Here is a 19,343-nt window from a genome sequence, read left to right as displayed (position 1 = left end):
CTATACTATCTCTCCAGCCCTATCTTCAAATCACTCTTAACAGGTTTGTATCCACCACTTCAATGAATCAAAACTTGCCAGAGCCATCTCCGTGCTGCTATTTCTCTTATTTATCATATATTTACCAGTTATTTTTTGGTTTGTTTGTTTGTGGATCACACCTGGCCATGTCATTTAGGGTGCCAGGTTTTGAACCCAGGTTAGCAGTGTGCAAGGCAATTACCCTACCTGTTGTACTATATAGTATAGTTCGGGCCCTTAATGTGATATATACATGTGATATATATATATTTATTTATTTATTTATTTATTTATGCTTGATCCTCAGCCCCCCTGTATGGTTCCCCATGACACATGAGGAGTAATCTCTTGCAGAACCAGGAGTAAGCTCTGACTGAGTGGCTCAATAAACAAAAAGAAAAAAAATAGAGTGGTTTGAAGAGTAAAGGGCAAGTAGACAATATATATCTATACATATCTATACATATCTATCTGTCTGTCTGTCTGTCTGTCTATCTATCTATCTATGCTGAATCCCAGTTACTGCATTCCTCCTCTCTGCCCTGTCTATCTCTTTGCACAAAGCTGCCAGTGAGATCTTTTAAAACACAATCAGACCTTATCTCTGCTGCTTTAAAACCCTCCACTGGCCTCCCCTATCGCTTAGACTACAAATCACCCTCTCTAACCTCATCTCTCATCTTTCCCCTTTTGATCCCTGCGCTCCATCAATGCTGACCTCCTTTCCACTTATTTGAACAAATCCAACTCATTGCTCCCACTGGGCCTTTGCAGGAACTGATCCTTTAATGCAAACCTCTCTGCAGATGTTTGCAGAACTGCTTCCTTTGATTCAGGCAAGTGTCTGCTAATGTGGTATTTTCACAGAGGCCTTTTAGATCACTTTCGGTAAGAAGGAGCCCCCCCGCCCCATAAAATGCCATACTATTCCATTTATACTCCATAGCAAGTACCTTAGCCACTTACACGTGTTCCCACACTTCGTGCCACCAGTGAGCGAAGTTGCCTCATTCACCTTGTTCACCAACTCCAGCATTTGGAAGAGAGTTTAACTTGGTACAGATGTTTAATAAACATTTGTTAGGACCAGAGATAGTGTAAGAGGTAAGGCTTTTGCCTTACATGTGACCAACCCCCCCCAGTTTGGTCCCTTGTACCACATATGGTTCCCTAAACTCTGCAGGGGTCATTCCTGAGCCAAGAGCCAAGAATAGCCCCTGAGCACCACTTGGCATGGCCCAATTTTGATAGGGAGAGAACCTGGGAACACTTGTGTAGGGAAGGTTGATACTGGTGTTGAGATTGGTGCTGTAATATTGTATGTCTAAAACTCAACTATGAATAACTTGGTAGATCATTGTGCTTTGATATGAAAATTGAAAAGTAGAGATAAAATCTTTCACTGTGTAAAGTGCTCAATTTTTATTATTATTTGTTTTCGGGGCCACCCCTGGTAGTGCTCCTGGGTTACTCCTATGTCCACATTTGGGAATCTTTCCTGGTGGGCTTGAGGCACCCTACAGGATGCTGGAGATGGAACCCCGGGCTGGCTGAGTACGAGGCAAACGACCTTCCTGCTGTACTGTCTCTCCAGCTCCACTGCTCGGTTACAAAGTGCTGTCTGAATAAATGAAGAGGAGCTCATCAAAGATGTAAGGAAGAGTTGGCCTGTTTGCATTTATATTCAAGAGAAACAAAGCAAGGGCCAGGAAGGCGTCACAAGTGTAGTGCTCAGGCCTCCTGCACTGGACGCCCTGAGGAACCCCCACACCTCAATTCAGCACGTCCGCGTCCAAGACGGCCCACACAGCCAGCCCCATGCTGGGCTTCCCTGAACCTTCAGCCATGACCCTTATTTTAAAAAAACAAAAAACCCCAGAGAATAATAACTGATCTTTAAATCATATACCATTACAATAAATACAATTGAAATGTTTAATAATTGTCTCAATGTCATCACTTAATACACATATTTTCTCATTTTTTTTAGACTCTCATTTATTTAAATACATAATTCGACATACTGGTAACTTAATGTGTTTCTCATGATGTCCTCTACCTTTCCACTAAATGGAAAACGTTTTTGTATATTTTCTTTTGCGCTATTGTCACCTTTATGGCATTCTGTAATTTCATCACTAAAAAGGTATTTTTATGATTGTTTGTGACCACACGTAGCTATGCTCAGAGCTCACTCCTGACTCTGCGCTCATTCAGGGACCACTCCTGGCAGGGCTCAGGGGACTCTACAAGTTGCCAGAGATAGAATCCCAGAGAGCTGTGTGCAAGGCAAGTGCCTTACCCGCTGTACTGTCTCTCTGACTCCCTGTGATTTCATCATTTTTCCTTGTCACTCTTGAAAGCTCTATTGAGTTTCTATGGTCACTTAGCAGTGTAAACCCATAAATAATATGTCATGTATTTCAATGTTTTTTCCATAGACAGGAGGGTCCACTTTTTGAGGAGAAGAAGCCACACCCAGAGTGGTCCGGGTGTGCCTGCAGGAGAGGGAAGGTGTCCCTCCAGAGTTGATCTGAGCAGAAGACTGTGTGGGGGGTGACATTTAGTTCCATTCAGTAGTTTGATTAACATTTCTCTGCCTCCTGGCCTCTTATGCAGCCTGCGGGGCTACCATCTGTGGAACATTTGCTTTGCTTTTTGTTTTGCACGAAGCTTTTGCTTTCAATATGCTGCCGTGAGTCGGAAAAAACAAGGAACACAGACTTCAGGGCTCTGCTGGCTCTCCTGCCTCTTCATGGAGTCTAGCCCCTTCGCACTTGTTATTGTCAAGTCCAGATCAAAACAGAGAAGGACTGTTGCATCGGGTACAGGATGCCGCTCCCTTCAAATGAGCAGGAAGCAGAGGAGATGTAGAGGAGTTTCTTCTTGGCCCTGTTCTTGGAGACGAGTCAAAGTGCATTTGCAAAATTACATGGAAAATAAACTAGAAAATGTGTTTTACTTTATAGCCAACTCTTCTGGCATAGAACTAATTTTATGTGAAGTGATGAAGAAACAGCCTTTGTAACTAAATGTTGATTGATGTGCTGAGATCTGTGAACCCGAGAATAGTACTGGGAGATCAAAATAAGGAGTAAAAAGGGGAAATGTTTTTGGCTGCTTTGGCTTCAAATCTTGGAGACAAGCCATATATATGTATATAATGTTGTGCATGTGTGCTGTACCTGGGCCCTCACATATCAGCACCCAGTGGCCGACGCAATAGTCCTTCTCTGTTCCACAGACAGGCAAGGCAAACGCTCTGGTGCAATCTGTAGCCTCAGCCCCAGGCATATTTTGTAAGCCAGAGAATTTAGAATTGTGTTAATGTTCATACTCCTATTTGCTACCACTTTTCAAGTTGTGTAGCTGCCCTGTTTGTTCTGGTGATTAATGTACATGCCTGAGTCAGAGTTCTTGGAGACCAACTGTATCTCTTGGAAGATACAACACTCTGATGGAAGGTAGGGAGAGAGAGAGAGAGAGAGAGAGAGAGAGAGAGAAAGAGAGGAGAGCACCTATCCCCCCAATAGATCTCCTGTTTATGTAGAAGTATTTTTTTAAGTACAAGAGATAGAGTTTATCCTTTCAGAAATATATTTTAGTGTAGAATAATTATTTTGAAAATAATGTAAAAATTGAATCAAGTAGAACTTTAAATAGCTCTCTCGCTCTGTGTGTGTGTGTGTGTGTGTGTGTGTGTGTGTGTGTGTGTAGACTTAGGGGAACACCTGACAGTGCTCAAGGACTCTTCTCTCCCCTGTTTTATGCTCAACGGTGATCTCTGGCAGTGCTCAGGTTCCACATGTGGTGCTGGTGATTTGAACTGGGGTCAGCCACATGCAAGGCCAGTGCCTTACTTCCAGTTCTATCTCTCCGGCCTCTTCAATAACATTTTTATAAGTTCTAAGAGCTAGCACAATTAAGACTCTGAGTAAAGGAAGAACAGAGTTATTAAATACCCAAAGGCTTAAACGCCTTGACATTTCTATGAAGACTCAGTTAGTCATCGATTACTTCACTGAACATTTACTGAGTGGCTATTAAGTGCCAGGCATTAAAGGCAGTGAGTAGAAAACCTGCTATCTATGTCAGGTTGAAAAATTTTCAGAATGTGTGGATAAGTAAGATCTCAGTGTGAGTGGCACAAGAAATTTAAGGCATGTGAGTGAGTTTCGATTTCAGAGCCTTATCTGTACTCTGCCAGAGTGTATGTGCATCTCCACAAACCTCACTGGGGAGAACAGAAGGTGGCTGATACCCACATTCTTCTTATATTACACCATCTTGTCTGAAATTTAGTCATCTTAATCACTATTTACTATAATCTTCCAATTTAAATACCGGGCAATTACAGCATATTGTGTTTTGACCCCAATGAACCTTGTAAATACCCCCCCCCCCCAAAAAAAATTTAAAAAACGCACAAAAAATATTTATCTTCATGGCAGGCCTGACTCCAATATCTATGGGACCAAAGTTAAGAGTATAAATGGAGGTGTACTAGAGGCAACTATTTGAATTTGATGCCGAAGTGTCTGACTAAAACCACAAAATTGGAACATGAAGAGAAGGAAAAGCTGCACTTGATATCAGTTTGTTTTGCAAAACAATACAGTCTTATGCAAGACCCTATTACATTCACCTTAAGAGGAAGGATTCTACAAGTTAACTCATTTCTCTCTTCTCTTACCTATATAAACACTTCTGCTGCTCATTGCCTGAATTCCAATATCAATCTACTTCTAATATAAATAACCATTACCACCTACATTATTTCTCTGCAGCTGGAGTTGACTCTGTCTGGAAGACATAGGGCAAAAGATAAAAAGATATCTTCCACGTGTTAGTACAGTGGAGATAGTACAGTGGGTTCTTGCCTTGCACTTGGCCAACCTAGCTTCTATCCCTGACAACCAGTATGGTCATCTGAGCCCCACCATGAGTGGTCTTTAAGCATAGAGCCAGAAATGAGCCCTGAGCATGGCTGGGTGTGGCCCAAAAACCAATAAAAGAAACAAGACAAGAAATGTTTCCTGCCAGGGACGTGGCTCAGCAGTAAAATACGTGTCTTGTGTGTGTGAGGTGCTGGGTTTGATTTTCTGCATTAGAAGGGCATGTTTCTCTAGATGGCTTAAAGGACTGAACACTACAGAGGAGTCCCCTAAGCCCTCGGACAGTCTTGCTGGTAGTGGTCCTTAAGCACAGAGTGGTCCCCTGCATACCACCAGGTATGGCCTCCAAATAATACCCAAAAATTTCCTTGAAGTCTGTCTGTTGGTCACAGGAGGTTTTCATGGCTGTGACATGGCTGTTGGTCACAGGAGGTTTTCAGTATCAGATCAAGAGTGGCAGAAATATACTATGCATTTTTAATTGTTTTTTTTGTTTTTGGGGACACACCCAGTGATGCTCAGGGCTTACTCCTGGCTCTGCATTCAGGGATCACTCCTGGGTACATGTGCGACCATATGGGATGCTGGAGATTGAACCCAGGTGGGCAGCGTGCAAGGCAAAGGCAAGGGTCCTACCTGTTGTACTATCTCCGGGTCCTTCAGTGACGTTTTAAAAACCTGCTTGTGGGTTTTGGTTCACACGTAACAGGCCTGGCAGTACTCCAGGTTCAGAGCTTGCAGGATCACTCCTGGTGGTGCCCAGGGGACAGCATGCAGGGCTGGGGATGGAGCCCAGGGCTGCTGCATGCAAAGTATGCCCGCTCCAGCCCTGTCAACTAACTCCCAGGCTCCTGATGAATTATCTAAAAAGCCAATCCTAGATGCCTTTAATTCCTCACTATTATATATTATATATATTATATATCATATTATATATTATAATATATATTATATTTATATATTATAATATGTAATATATTATAATATATAATATTATATATATATATATTCCCGAAACTCCTTACCAATCCATCACCTACCAACACTTTAGCATCATTCATGAGACAAGAGGGAGACGTGTGATGCTACCAAATCTGCGACATGACACTGCACGCACCAATGTCAACGTTTATGGCGCTGGGTACCAAGAACGGTGGGTCTGGAAAAGCCCCTGTTGGACTGGCGGAGACGTTCAGGGAACTGGACGCCTCTCTAGGGGACTGGGATCCCGGCTCTCCCTCCTTTCACTTGGGAAGACCGAGGCGTGGGAAGGGGGATTTCGTCTCCGTGAGTGCAGAGGCAAGTTGAAACTCGTTCCTTTTCCCAAAGGTGCACGCAGAGCTAAGGGAACGGGGGGCCGGGGGAGGCGGTGGGCTGCACACGTAGACGACCCGGAGCCTGTGCGAGCTCCGGCCGCGGGGTGCGCGCGCCCCGGGGCTGGAGGCGGGGGACGGGGGCCCGCCCGCCGGCCGGGGCAACCGGGTCGCGCCGGAGCTCAGCGCTCGCTCCGGCCCCGCCCCCCGCTTCTCGCGGCTCGCAGGCAAGCGCTGGGCGTTTCCTCCTTTTCCGGCGACGGAAAGTTTGTTTCGGTGCTCGGCCCCCAGTCACAGGAAGGCACCCCGGGGAGCAAAAGGCGTCTCCGGGTGTCCCCGAGAGGCCGGAGGCCAATCCCCGCAACACTCCCCACCCCAGCCCTGCCAGCCCCCTCCCCGGTCCCCGCCCGCGTGTCCGGGGCTTGGGTCCCTTCGATGTCCTCGCAGGGCTCGGGCAAAGGGACCTTCCGAGGGCCCTTCTTTTGTTCCGTGCTCGAGCCCGTGTCCCCCGGGCACCGCAAAGGGTGAGGGGCGTCTGCTCGGCGGCTCCTTCCGCGGGATCCAGCTCTCCAGCACTCCCACGAGCGCGGTCAATGCGGCTGCACGCGGGCGGAGGAGAGATAGAGAGAGAGTGAGAGAGCGAGAGAGAGACACAGAGAGACACAGAGACAGGCCGAAGGAAAGCCGGCGCCCGGAGCGGGCCGCGGGGCGCATGCGCGCAGCCGGCGGCGGCGGCGGCGTCTGAGGGTCCGGCCCGCGGCGGCGGCGGCGGCGGCCGCTAGGTGGCGCATGCGCGCTGGAGGGCGCGGGCCGGGCTCCGGGAAGAAGGCGGCGGCGGCGGCGGCGGCGGCGAAAGGCGGGGGCGCCGTGGGGGCCGGGCCCGTGTTTACACAGCGGCGGGCGGGCGCGGACGCGGAACCCGGCACGGCGGCGGCGGCGGCGGCAGGATGGTCATGGCGCATTTCGTCGAGAATTTCTGGGTAAGGGGAGGTGCCGCGGGCCGCGCGTGGCGGAGCCCGCGGCCCCGTGCGCCTGACCTCGGCCTGCGTGCGCGGCGGGCGGCGGCGGGCCGGGCTGGAGGCTCGGTCGGCTCCCGCCGGCGGGGAAGCCCGCTCGGACGCCGGGGCTCGCCGGCTCGCGGCGCGGGAGGGGGCGGGGGCTGTCAGTGCGGCCCCCTCCGCCCGCCGCGGGACAAAGCGCCGGATGGGGCGGGAGGCGCCGGGCAGCCCGGCCGGAGGCTCCGGGGCGCGCTCCGGGCGCGGGCGCGGACGCCGGGCCCGAGCCCGGGGGCTGCGTCGTCGGCCTCTCGCTCCCCGCACGGCCCCTGCCCCGGCCGCATCCCCCTGCGCGCCCCTCGTCTCCTCTCCATTCCCCCCTCCGCCCCCGATTTCCACGCGAAGTCCCGTGCGGGCTGGGGCCGTGCAGCTTTTCCGCCCGGCCGGGTCGCGCGGCGCCGGGGACTTTGCCTCCAGGCCTCGGCACAAAGCGAATAAAAGTTGGGATTCGTGTAACTGGGCGCCCCGGGCCGAAAGGCGCCGACTCCCCCCGTGCGCCCCGCGCGCCTTCCCCTTCCTCGTTCTTTCCGCACCCCTCCTCGAACTCCAGATTAGTCCCGGGTTCAGTCTGTGGAGAAGGATTTCCCGAGTCTCTCTCCCGTGGGGCCGCCCGCCGCCCCCCGCCCCGACCCCGCAGTTACTGTTTCGTTGGAGTAGAAGAGCCCAGTTTCAGCTCTGCCCGGGATGGGAACGTTGACTCAGGTGTCTTACTTAGGTGGATCTTTTTTTTTTTTTGAGGTCTGGCGGGTTTGCAAGTGCCAGGATTCCCTTTTAGTTGCAAGATTTAGAGCGATTTGCAGGAGTGATGGTTCAGTGAATAAGGAGGGTGTGTATTGATTTCTAATTCCGAAGCGTCTCAAGCCCGGGCTTGCTGAGTAATCGAATCAGTTCATAGTTAAGTTGTTTGTCTGAAAGTCTTCTTTCTTCGCTACAAGCTACATAAATACTAGACTTTTTTTTTTTTATGACACCAAATTAACTCCGGTACGATTCAGGCACTACATAGTTCTGCAGGTTCCCCACGGTACATTTTAGAATAGTTTCATCACAGCAGAGGGAATCCCTGTATGCACTAGGAATCGTTCTTCACCCCTCTGCCCAGGACACTCATCGGTAGAGTTCTGCCTCTGTAGATTTGTCTGCTGTGGACATAGCATGTGAGTGGGATCATGTGCGTCATTTGACTGGTTTCTTCATTTAGCATGTAGTCAGGGGTCACCCGTCATGTAGCATATATTGAGACCAGACCCTTTCATGCCTAAATAATACTCCATTGATTTCTGATTTTGTCAGCAGTGGACATTTGGTCATTTCCACTTTCTGACTTGTGAAAAATGCTGCTGTGGATATTTTTGTGCACGTTTATTTCTTGGGATCGCGACACCCAGCAGTAGTAATCCAGGGGCTGGTGCAGTTTTTTTTCAGTCCAGGGCTTACCTGGATTGAGTCCCTGCCTCTTGCATGCAAAGCATGCCCTCCATCTTTTTTTATGCAGATTTTTGTAAGGACATGTTTGGTTTGGGGGGGATATGGAATCGCTGGGTCATGTGGTTCAACTTTTAAAGTTTTTGGTCACGCACACCTGGCTATGCCCAGAACTTACTCCTGACTCTCTGTGCTCAGGAATCACTCCTGGCTGTGCTGGGGAGACTCTGTGTGGTGTGGGAGCTCAAACCCTTCTACTGACTCTACTATCTCTCCTGGCCCAGGTAGTTAACTCCTAACACCTGGAGCATCTGCCAGAGGATACCTTACTATACTTCCACTAACAATTTACCTGAGGGTTCTAGTTTTTCCACATATTGGCCAGCACTGGTTTTGTCTTTTTTCCTTTGAATAGTGTTAACACTGTGGTGCTTGGACAGCGGGGTGGGCATAGGAATACAGTGCTTGCATGTGCTCTGATCTGTCTCTTGAACCACCTACCTGACCTAGTCATTTCTTTTCTTTTCTTTTTAGTTTTTGGGCCGCACCCAGCCGTCAGTGATCAAGGCTTACTTTATTTCTGGCTTTGTGCTCAGGCCTCACTCCTGACTGTGTGTAGGGGACTATATGGGGTGCCAAGGATCAAACCTTTTAAAGTAAATAGATGGTGTGAAGTTGTGTTTCACTGTGATGGTTTTGACGGGCTTTTCTCCTATGGTGAACATCTTTCCATGTGCTTATTGCGCATTTATATATTTTTCTTCAGAAAAACATACATTTGCATCCATTTTCTCATTTCAGATTAGGCCTTTTTAAAAAGTTGTTGAGTTGTAAAAGTTCTTTTTGTAGTTTGTGTACATGTCTACTATGAGTGAGTTTGTGAATATTTTCTCCCTATTTAATGGGTTGCCTTTTTCACTTTCTTGATGGTGTCTGTTGATGCACAAAATCTTAATTTTGATGAGGTTTTGATAAAATTTCATCCATTTTTCCCCCTGTTTTCCTGTTATCACTTAGTAAGAAAATAACTATTTTCTTACTCAAGGCTATAAAGGTTAATTTTTGTGTATTGTGTAGGAAAGAAGTGTAACTTCATTTCTTCTGCATATGATATCTTGTCTCGGCATCAGTTATTGAAGAGGCACTTGATCCATTGAAGCTAATTGTAGGTGTGTGGAATTTCTATATTTTCAGTTGTGTCTCATTGTCCTTATAACTACCTTGTTTTGATTACTGTAGCTTTTGTATTGAGTTTGGAATCAGGAAGTTTGAGTCCTCCAGACTTTGACTTTGTCTTTTTAATGATTATTCTGGCTATTCTAGGTCTCAGGTTTCCATAAAAAATTTTAGATATTACTTGTAAATCTCAGACTTTATTTAGGCCTTATAATGGTAGCTTATGAACCATCTACAACAATCATTTAAACATTGGCATTCTTATGATGTTTTGCATAGTTTTTGGTGCATGAGTGTTTTTAAAGTTTGCTAACTTAATTCCAAATTGCACATTAATATTTTGAAGCTGTTTCCTGTCTTCTGTTAACTGAGCTTTGTGCAAAACCTTATTTGATGTTTTTTGGCTATTTTGAATATGTACATTGAATATTTCCCCCCCAACTTTTGTGTGCCTGTTATTTGTTTCTCTGAAAGGAGAACAGGAATAAATTTGGTTACCTGAAATTTAGAATTGCAAATTTAAGTTAATATTTTTTAATCTTTCAGTCTTTGCTTTCATTTCCACTTTTGGGACCGAATAGTTAAAGTAGACAGCGTTTCATTTCCATGCCTGGAATTGGGACTGAAGTCTAGAACTTAATTTCTGAGATTTTGATAGCTGGGTATTATATTTCAGGGTCATTAATAAAATAATTTCTATTTTTGTTGGAGGTGGTTAGGTTATGTTTGATTGCACTCAGGGCTTATTCTTGGCAGTGCTCTGGAAACTATATGGGCTGTCAGGGACTGAACCGGGGTGGGATGCAGGGGTTTCAAGTCCCTTCCCTGCTGTACTATCTCTCTGTACTAAAGGGATTTCTTTTTTAAGAAAATATTTTATGTCAGTTTTTTTGTTTGTTTGTTTGCTTTGTTTTTTGGGTCACACGTGGTGGTACAGGGGTTACTCCTGGCTCTGTACTCAGGAGTTGCTGAGAGGACCTTATGAGATGCCGGTCTGTAAGCAAGACCCGCTGTACTGTTACTCTTGCCTACCTAAGATAATTTCTTAAAACAGAAGTTGTAATGTTGGTTCCACCAAACACCCCCTCCTACTCCAGTATTTGAAGAGACACTGTCAAAACAAAACTTGTCAGAATGACTTATTAGGAATATTTAAAGTTTTAGTTTCTAACCCAGCAACTTAATTGGTTTTTTCCCCCCACCTATATATAAAAACACAAACCTTTCTGTTTTTGCATTTTGTTAGAGGAAAGTTTGAATCGTTCAGATTTTCTTTAAGCAGTTACGAAAGCAGCACATCCTGCCTTTTTAAAGTATCCCTTGTGTACTTTAAAAAGAAAAATAAATGAAAAAATACTATAAGACAGGTGTTTTGTTGCTGATAAGTCAATTTTTGCCACAAAGCATAAGTGTCATTGATAATGGAGTTGAAAATGTTTTTCTTTTCTATTAATATTAGATGACAAAGAATAATTTTGATAGCAGAAACTCAAACCATTACCTATCATATATAAAAACGCTATTGACCCTTCAGAACATTATGTACTTTTTAAAAAGAATAGATAAGTATTACAGTTCGGCAGTATTATATTATCTTTTGCTCTGCATCTTAGTTGAGTACTAGTTTATAATTCTCTTAAAATTACCTTGTCAGTATTGTGCTTTAGTAATTAAAATGGCTATTTTGGGGGTTTATAGTTTGCTGCAGATTGAAAGATATACCAATTTATTTAATAACCTAATTCTTACAATTATTGTAAAGTATATTTTAGAATTTTTGCCATCAATGAAGATTAAATGAATGCTGCCATTAATAATTTCATAAAAAAAGTTAGGAGGAGAGGCTTGTTTTACAGGAATCAGTGGAACGGAAACAAGGTTTTCAAATCTTTTTTTTTAGGTTAATGAGTTTTAAATCACTTATAAATTCTCTGAAATTTTTATCATTATAAATGAAAAGTATTATTTTTCTTTTGTCCAAGATCTTAGATAAATGGTATTATATATTCATGCCACATGGACTTTTTTTTTATCCTGTGCAGGTAGCAAAGAAGTGCAGTTCACAATCTTTTGATGATCAATACTATCTTACATTTACTTATGCCAATTCTTAGCATAGCGGTAGGGTGTTTGCCTTGCACGGGGCTGACCCGGTTTGATTCCTCCGCCCCTCTCTGAGACCCCAGAAAGCTACCGAGACTAGCCTGCCTGCACGACAGAGCCTGGCAAGCTATCCGTGACGTATTCGAGATGCCAAAAACAGTAACAACAAGTCTCACAATTTGTTGTGAGACGTTACTGGTGCCCGCTTGAGCAAATTGATGAACAGCGGGATGGACAGTGCTATTTTGGGGGTGGACACACATATATTTTTCCGGGCGAGGGCAGTGCTCAGAGCTTAATCCTGGCTCTGCACTCAGGTATCACTCCTGGTAGGCTTGAGGGATCATATGGGGGCTGGGACTCGAACCCAGGTTGTCAGAGTGCAGTGCCTTCTTTACTGTGTCTCTGGTCCCCAGATGTTAATTTTAAGGATGAGGTTTCATAGGCTATTATTACTATTATTGGCAGGGGGGAGGGTTGGGGGAAGCTCCTAAGTGGTGCTCAGGCCTGGGGATTCCTAACAATCCTCAGCCAGTTGACTTGGTGGTTTAGTGCTGGACCAGAGGATGTGGTGTGGGCACTGGGAGAGCCACAGCCATGTGGCTTGAGGGCGATGCTTGGAGGCCGCGTGTTGCTGGGAAGGAGCCCCCTGCTTTCTCCTTGGTTCTGTGCTCAGGGATCAATCATGGAGGCTCAGGTGACCGTATGGGGTGCCAGGGACTGGACCCTGGTCAGCTGTGTGCAAGGTCAGGATCCTTACCTGTTGTCATGTCTCTCTGGCCCTGGCCCCTATTCATTTTCAAAAATTGTTCGGTGATTTTTATTCCTTTCCCCCTTCCCTCCTCTTTTCCTGCTGCTGTTCTGGTGACTTGGGGTCTTGCACAGGCTGAGTTGGGGTTCTCGCCACTGCTGGCGTCCCAGTCGCCACCCTACTCATAAGCACTTGGCGCTTTTGAGTAGCAGGGCCAGCACACACGGGTGTTATGGTCCTCCAGGGGCCGAAAACTCTCGTGCTGTGGGTCCCAGGCAGTCGGTGTTTACGTCTTAGGGGGACAAAAAATAAGTTTGCACAACACATTTGATTTAAATGCGCTGTTAAAGTTTTACTTGACATAATGAATCCCAGTTTTCACCAAGTAGCACTGTAGCACTGTCCTCTCCTTGTATTTACTTGAGCTCCTTGTATTTACTTGAGCGAGCGGGCAACAGTAACGTCTCCATTGTGAGACTTGTTACTGTTCTTGGCATATTGAATAGTTACTGGTATGAAACATTTTTTTCTGGGGGAAATAGTATTCTCCAACATACATCACATTCAGTGAACTGACATTTTTTAGTGTGGTGTGGTTTTTCCAAAGATTATTTCTAGCCAGCACATCAAGAATGAATGATCACCAGTTATTTTAGGTATTTTTATTGTCATGTTTCCCCTTATTTATTTTTACTGTTTAATCATTACAGAAGTTTCATTCCATTCCTATGTTAGTTTTATTGGTACTGTTACACTTTTAAATAAAATTGTTACACTTAGTTTTATATCCAAAATTTGGTGCATTTGTACATGGATAAACTTAGAGGATGAAGTTTTTTGTTCATCTATTTTTGAAATTTTGAAATTGCTTGCCTGAGGAGACAGCCCAGAAAGAGTACAAGCCCTGCAAGTGCATGGCCCTCTGAGTGCTTCCAGGTGTGTCCCTGGTGTGCGTCACTGCTTCACTAGGCCTGAGCACTGAGCATGACTGGGGAGGATCCCTGGTAAAAACATCGAGATTACTCTTAAGAGGATTTTGGGCACTGGAGAGAGAGCACAGAGGCTGAGGCAGCTTGCCGGCCCAGGTTTGATCCACAAATGGTTCCCTGAGCACAGAGCCAGGGGTAAGCCCTGAGCACACAGGTGTGGCCCAATGAACAACCCCCCCTCCCCCATCCCTCCCCGCAAAAAGAGGTCTTTCGAAAATAAAACTAATTTTGCTTGATTAAATCTAAATTTAATGTCCTAGATGAAAGATGTAAAAATTATACAGTACTTTCTCATGTATTTCCACATATATATTTTAAGAGGGACCACCCCTAGCAGTTTTGGGGTGTGTGTGTCTTGTCCATGGCAACTTCCGGTGGTAGGGCCTGATTTGGTCTGGCAGTGTGACCACACAGCTCAGCACTCAGGGGCCACTAGGACTGTTCCTGGCAGTGATCTGGGGGCCACGTGCAAGGCAGATGCTCTCCTAACTTGTCATATCTAGCCCTATTCTCATAGCTTTGAGATAATTTAGCTATATAGTAGTTAAAAAATCTGGTTCTTGAGAAAAGTAGTTGAGGTGACCATAGAAATCCAGAATATAGACTTCTCTTTTTATAGTTGAAATTCTGAAATTTAAACTGCAAGTATGGAGTACCTGCTTAGGATACAATCCGGTTAGATGATACGCCAGAATTTAAAAACAGCTTATTACAGAATTTATATGATTTGGTATCCAAAAGACACACAAGGAGATATTGTTAAAAAATCTCCTTTTCTCAGCTTGTTAGTATCTCTCCAAAAGCAGATGCTGTTACAAATTTCTTATATAGGTAATAACCTATGTACATACATAAGCAAGTAAAGTGTACTAAATTTAAAAAATACTGTGTAATTGTTAGTCACAATTGAATCACATTCAAAATTATTTTTTAGGTGTAATGAGCTGTGATGATGCAAACTGCAGATTTATGTAACTTGGTTCAAGTAGTCTTGACAGGCAGATGGATATTACAAAACTCTTCATGTAATACTAAATTTTATACAGAGGCTCTTAGATACTTTGAGTGATGAAAGGGAGATTTGGATTTTTGCCTTAGCTGTAGGAAAAAGTTGACAGTGGGAAATTAACAATAATTTAGTCTAAGTTCAATGAAGGGGAAGGATTTAAGAATATTAATATAGAAAAGATTAATAAAAAGTCTGGATTTGTTTCTATTCTTATACAGAAATATCTTAAGTATTCTAATTATTTCAGAAATACTTAAATTACTTAGTTAAAATCTTGGGAAAATAAAGAAGCTTGTTACCACACTGTACATTTGGTCGGCGTTAGCCCATTGACAGTAGTATTTTGAATCATGGAGTTGTCTTCTAAGTTGTCACCCTGATAACATAATTCTCGAATGATTAACAGAAATTCCTTAAGAGAACCACGTAGAAATAGTGGTGTCATGGAGACTTACAAAAGGAAAAGCAATAAGGACTTGGTTTTCAGTTTACCTGTCGTGGAACCGTTGAAGAATTGCGATCCACATAAATTGGTAATACGTAGAGGGAAAGGTAAACATGACCACAGCACCTGGGACCTGTACTGTAGCTATTGGTAAAGGACGCAAGAGAATGTCACTGGAAGGCTTCAAGTCAGAGTGTGTTCAGTTGGGAAGTTCGTTGAGCAGTGGGATGAATTTGAGGCAGAGACTCATCAGGTACATGTGGCCGCTGATTCATTGGTTTAATTTATTATTGGTATTTTGGGTCATACCTGGTGATGCTGATTCATTGGTTTAATTTATTATGGGTATTTTGGGTCATCCCTGGTCATTGGGCCTGTTCCTCACTCTGCTCAGGGAGCCAGGCTGGTGCTGGGAATTTGGATTGGGGTCTGGGCTGCTGCAGCTGCAGACGAAGCAAGTGCCTTCCTTCCTGTTCTGGCTGACCCTCCCCAGCTGCTGAATGGACTCACCAGAGGGAGCGATAAGGAAAGATGCACTTGACTTTCGGGAAAAGAGCAGAAGTAAAAGTAAAAGTGATGCAGATCAATACTTCTGAGGCCTTAAACTTAAGTGTTACTTTTTCTCCTTTAAAAAAAATGGAATCACTGTGAATTATGAAGTTGCAGTGATTTTTATGATTGAGTTTTAGGTGTTTGTCAATCAATCCCTTCACCTTCACCAGTGCCCTCTACCAATGTCCCCCATTTCCCTCTGCCCCCCATTCTGCCTCTGTGGCACTTTTTCTGTCCGCCCCCCAACCTTAACCTAGTGTTACCTCCCCTAACTTACTCCTGCCTCCCGCCACTTCCCAAAGACAAGAGAAGTGTTCATTTTTAATTGGTTGAAACCACAGCCAATGAAGAGATTGTTTCCCCTCATAATTATAACTATTGCTTTGTGATAAGACAGGAAATAATTATATATTTTCTCTCCCTCTGCCCCCTGAGATTTTCTTTAGAAATACAAAATTCAAAGTGTGTTCTACTTATAATTCTGTTTCTTGGTATTTTAACTATTACTAAGCACCACACCATTCAACGCCATTCAGCCATGATCTCATGCGATTAAGAAAATCCTTTCTGAGGATATGTGTTGCCAGTAATTGCACCCAGGGTCTCATATATGCAAAATATATGCTGTTACTGAACTGCCTTTTAGGTATTCACTGGTTTTGCTTTTTCCATTTATGAATTATGAGGATCAGAGGTTTAAATATTAATGTGAACAAGATGCCTATGTAAGAAGGTAGCTTTCTGTGTCTATGCAAGTACAAACTTGAGAATTCTGTAAAAGGTGGTAATTTTGGGGCCCCGAGTGAAAGTACAGAGGGTAGGGTGTTTGCCTTGCATGCACCCTGGGTTTATTCCCCAGCACCATATATGATCTCCTGACCCCATCAGTGGTGATCCTGGAATTCAGAGCCAGGAGTAAGTCCTGGGCACAGTGGGGTGTCGCCCCCCAAACTAAACCAACAAACACCCTGATAGTTTTATTTTTTTCACTTTGACAGTAATGAAAATTATATTCTTTCGCTACCCCTTAAAGAAAATTTGAAAGAGTAAACAAAAATTATCTCAGCTGTTTGCTTTTGCAATTTTTATTGAATCATGCAGTATCTGTTTAGAAGGCTTTAAGGATTTAACTAGAAGAGGTGAAGTATAATTTAAAAGATTAGGAAGGAATATCTGAGGAGTGAGAAAAAATTTTCCCTGTGTTATGAGATTTATTTTCTTTGCTCAACCGCAGATGTGTTTCAGCGACTTGCACCCGTAGCAAGTAGTTCTAACTGATGAGCAGTGCTCATTTTGTATCTTAGAATTCACTGATTTCTGCTTTAGGAGTATCTTATTAATAACTCTGCAGAGTAGCCTCAGAGACCAGCTTTGGCAATTTCAGCGTATAAAGGGAATCTTAAGGAGAATACATTGTAACTTGTGTTTGAATGTCCTGCTTACTTATAGACTGTGCAGGCCAGAGAGATAGAACAGGGCTTAAGGTGCTTTGGTGTGATTTTTGAGCACAGAGCTAGGAGTAGCTCCTGACCACTGCTGGGTGTGGCCCAAATTCCCCTCACCCCTCAAAGAGGGTGTTTCTTTAAAAAAGAAAAATTAAAATGAGAAACCTATTTGCATATATTTTATCCTTCCTACTGAAGTTTGGAGGCCAGAAAACCTTTCCAGACGACCACCCTCCACATCCCCACTCCCCCCCACCCCCATCACAGGCTGTCACTACATATTTATTACAAATTTGTTGAATTTCCTATCTAAGGTATCTGGATGGGTCTTCATTGATTCTTCAAAGAAAATATTTTCACACTTAGCTAAATGTTGCATCTTGTTTTCTAGAGAAGGCAGGATTTAACGAGACTATCAGACACATACTAAGATTCACACTTCAACCACTCTTGTCCTGATGCCTTTTAACTATTCTGTATTAAAGACTTAACTTATTCTAGTTTTTAGAGTCACACCGGAAATGCTTGGGGGTTATTTATTCCTGGCAGTGCTCAGGGTAATGGGAGTAATGTGATGGTGTTAGGTGACATATGGGATGCCAGGGATTTAACCCTGGTCCAGTGCTTGCAAGGCAAGCACCCTGCTTGCTATACTGCTATACTATCTCTGTTATTTTTTTATTAATCTACTGTACTCATTCTCCTTACTAGAAATAACTAGCTATTAATAGTTAGCTATATATAGCAACTATTTTTTATATGCTATATATTTGTCTTTTGTCAAAACTATGTTTAGGGGGTCACACCCAGTGGTTCTTAGGAGGCCCTCCAATAGTGAATCAAGGGTCTACCATTAGAAACACCTCCTTGGTCCCTGTCTTCAGATTTTTACAATACAAATATGCATATTTTTCAATATAAATAAGATGCTATGTATCATTTTTGTAAATTTTTATTAGTGAAACACCATGAGGTATAGTTGTAGACTTACAAATTTTTGTGCTTGGGTTTCAGTTATGCAATGATCGAGTACCCATCCCTCCACCAGTGCCCATTCTCCACCACCACTGATCCCAGTATCCCTCCCACCGCCCATCCTACCCTGCCTCTGTGGCAGGGCATTCCCTTTTGTTTTCTCTCTCTCCTTTTGGGTGCTGTGCCACTCAATTCCTCTTTTGCAGACCACAGCACCCAAAAAGATGCTATGTATTATTTTTCTCTTCCCTTCCTCCCCTTTGGTGGGGACTGGGTGTTTGGTCCACACCTGGCAGTGCTCAAGAGAATATATGGCCGCTGGGATTCAAACCAGCATCAGCTGGTCAACCTTGACTCTGTACTCTCTCTCTGGGCTCGACTTCTTGCTTTTTAAAATATTACTTTATTGAAGTATTTCAATTAAAAATACTGAAAAATTAATTTTTTTTTTTTTGGATCACACCCGGCGATGCACAGGGGTTACTCCTGGCTCTGCACTCAGGAATCACTCCTGGCGGTGCTCAGGGGACCATATGGGATGCTGGGAATCGAACCCAGGTCGGCCGCGTGCAAGGCAGACTCCCTCCCCGCTGTGCTATTTATTGCTCCAGCCCCCTGAAAAATTAATTTATTGAAGGTTTTTGTTTTAGTTTTTGTTGGCGGGGGGGGGTGCACACTGGCTGTGTCAGGGCTTACTCTTGGCTCTGCACTTAGGGATCACTCCTGGCGGACTTGGGAGACCATTTGGGATACTTGGATTGAACCTGGGTTGGCTGAGTGCAAGGCAAATGCCCTTCCTGCTGTACTAGCACTTGGCCCCAAGTAACTTGACTGAGTAGTGAATGACGTGAATCTGTTTTAGAACATTTTCATCCTCTCTGTAATTGAATTCCTTGTGCTGTTTACAACTGCTGGTTTCTACCTTTACTCTTAGATGTTGATCTACTTTATCTCTCTAGTTATTTGCCCATTCTGGACATTTCATGTAGATGGAATCATGTAAATAATCTCAAGTCTGGCTTCTTTCATTTAGTAAAATGAGTTTCATTCATAGAACTAAACATTAGTGTTTAGTTCTTTTTGTTTGTTTTTGGACCCCACTCGGTGGTGCTCCTGGTGTCTGGCTCTGTGCTCAGAGATCACTCCTGGCAGTGCTCGGGGGACCATATGGGGTGCTGGGGATCAAACC

The 19,343-nt window shown here is 44.3% G+C and overlaps 1 protein-coding gene across 2 annotated transcripts in view; it reads left to right on the top strand.

Annotated features, from left to right (window-relative positions):
• The first annotated feature begins 7,045 nt into the window (after positions 1-7,045).
• Positions 7,046-19,343, top strand: part of FCHO2 (FCH and mu domain containing endocytic adaptor 2) — an 89,877-nt gene continuing 77,579 nt past the window's right edge. For both annotated transcript variants that reach the window (XM_056112522.1, XM_056112521.1), the window contains exon 1: positions 7,046-7,209. In XM_056112522.1, coding sequence (XP_055968497.1) covers positions 7,177-7,209 — 33 coding nt within the window. In that variant the 5' untranslated portion in view covers positions 7,046-7,176. The remainder of the gene's footprint in view (positions 7,210-19,343) is intronic.

This window comes from Sorex fumeus, unplaced genomic scaffold, assembly GCF_029834395.1.
Source record: "Sorex fumeus unplaced genomic scaffold, SorFum_2.1 ptg000018l, whole genome shotgun sequence".
Classification (NCBI taxonomy): Eukaryota; Metazoa; Chordata; class Mammalia; order Eulipotyphla; family Soricidae; genus Sorex; species Sorex fumeus.
The sequence above is the reverse complement of the archived record's forward strand: the minus strand, read 5'-3'. Positions and strand labels throughout refer to the sequence as shown.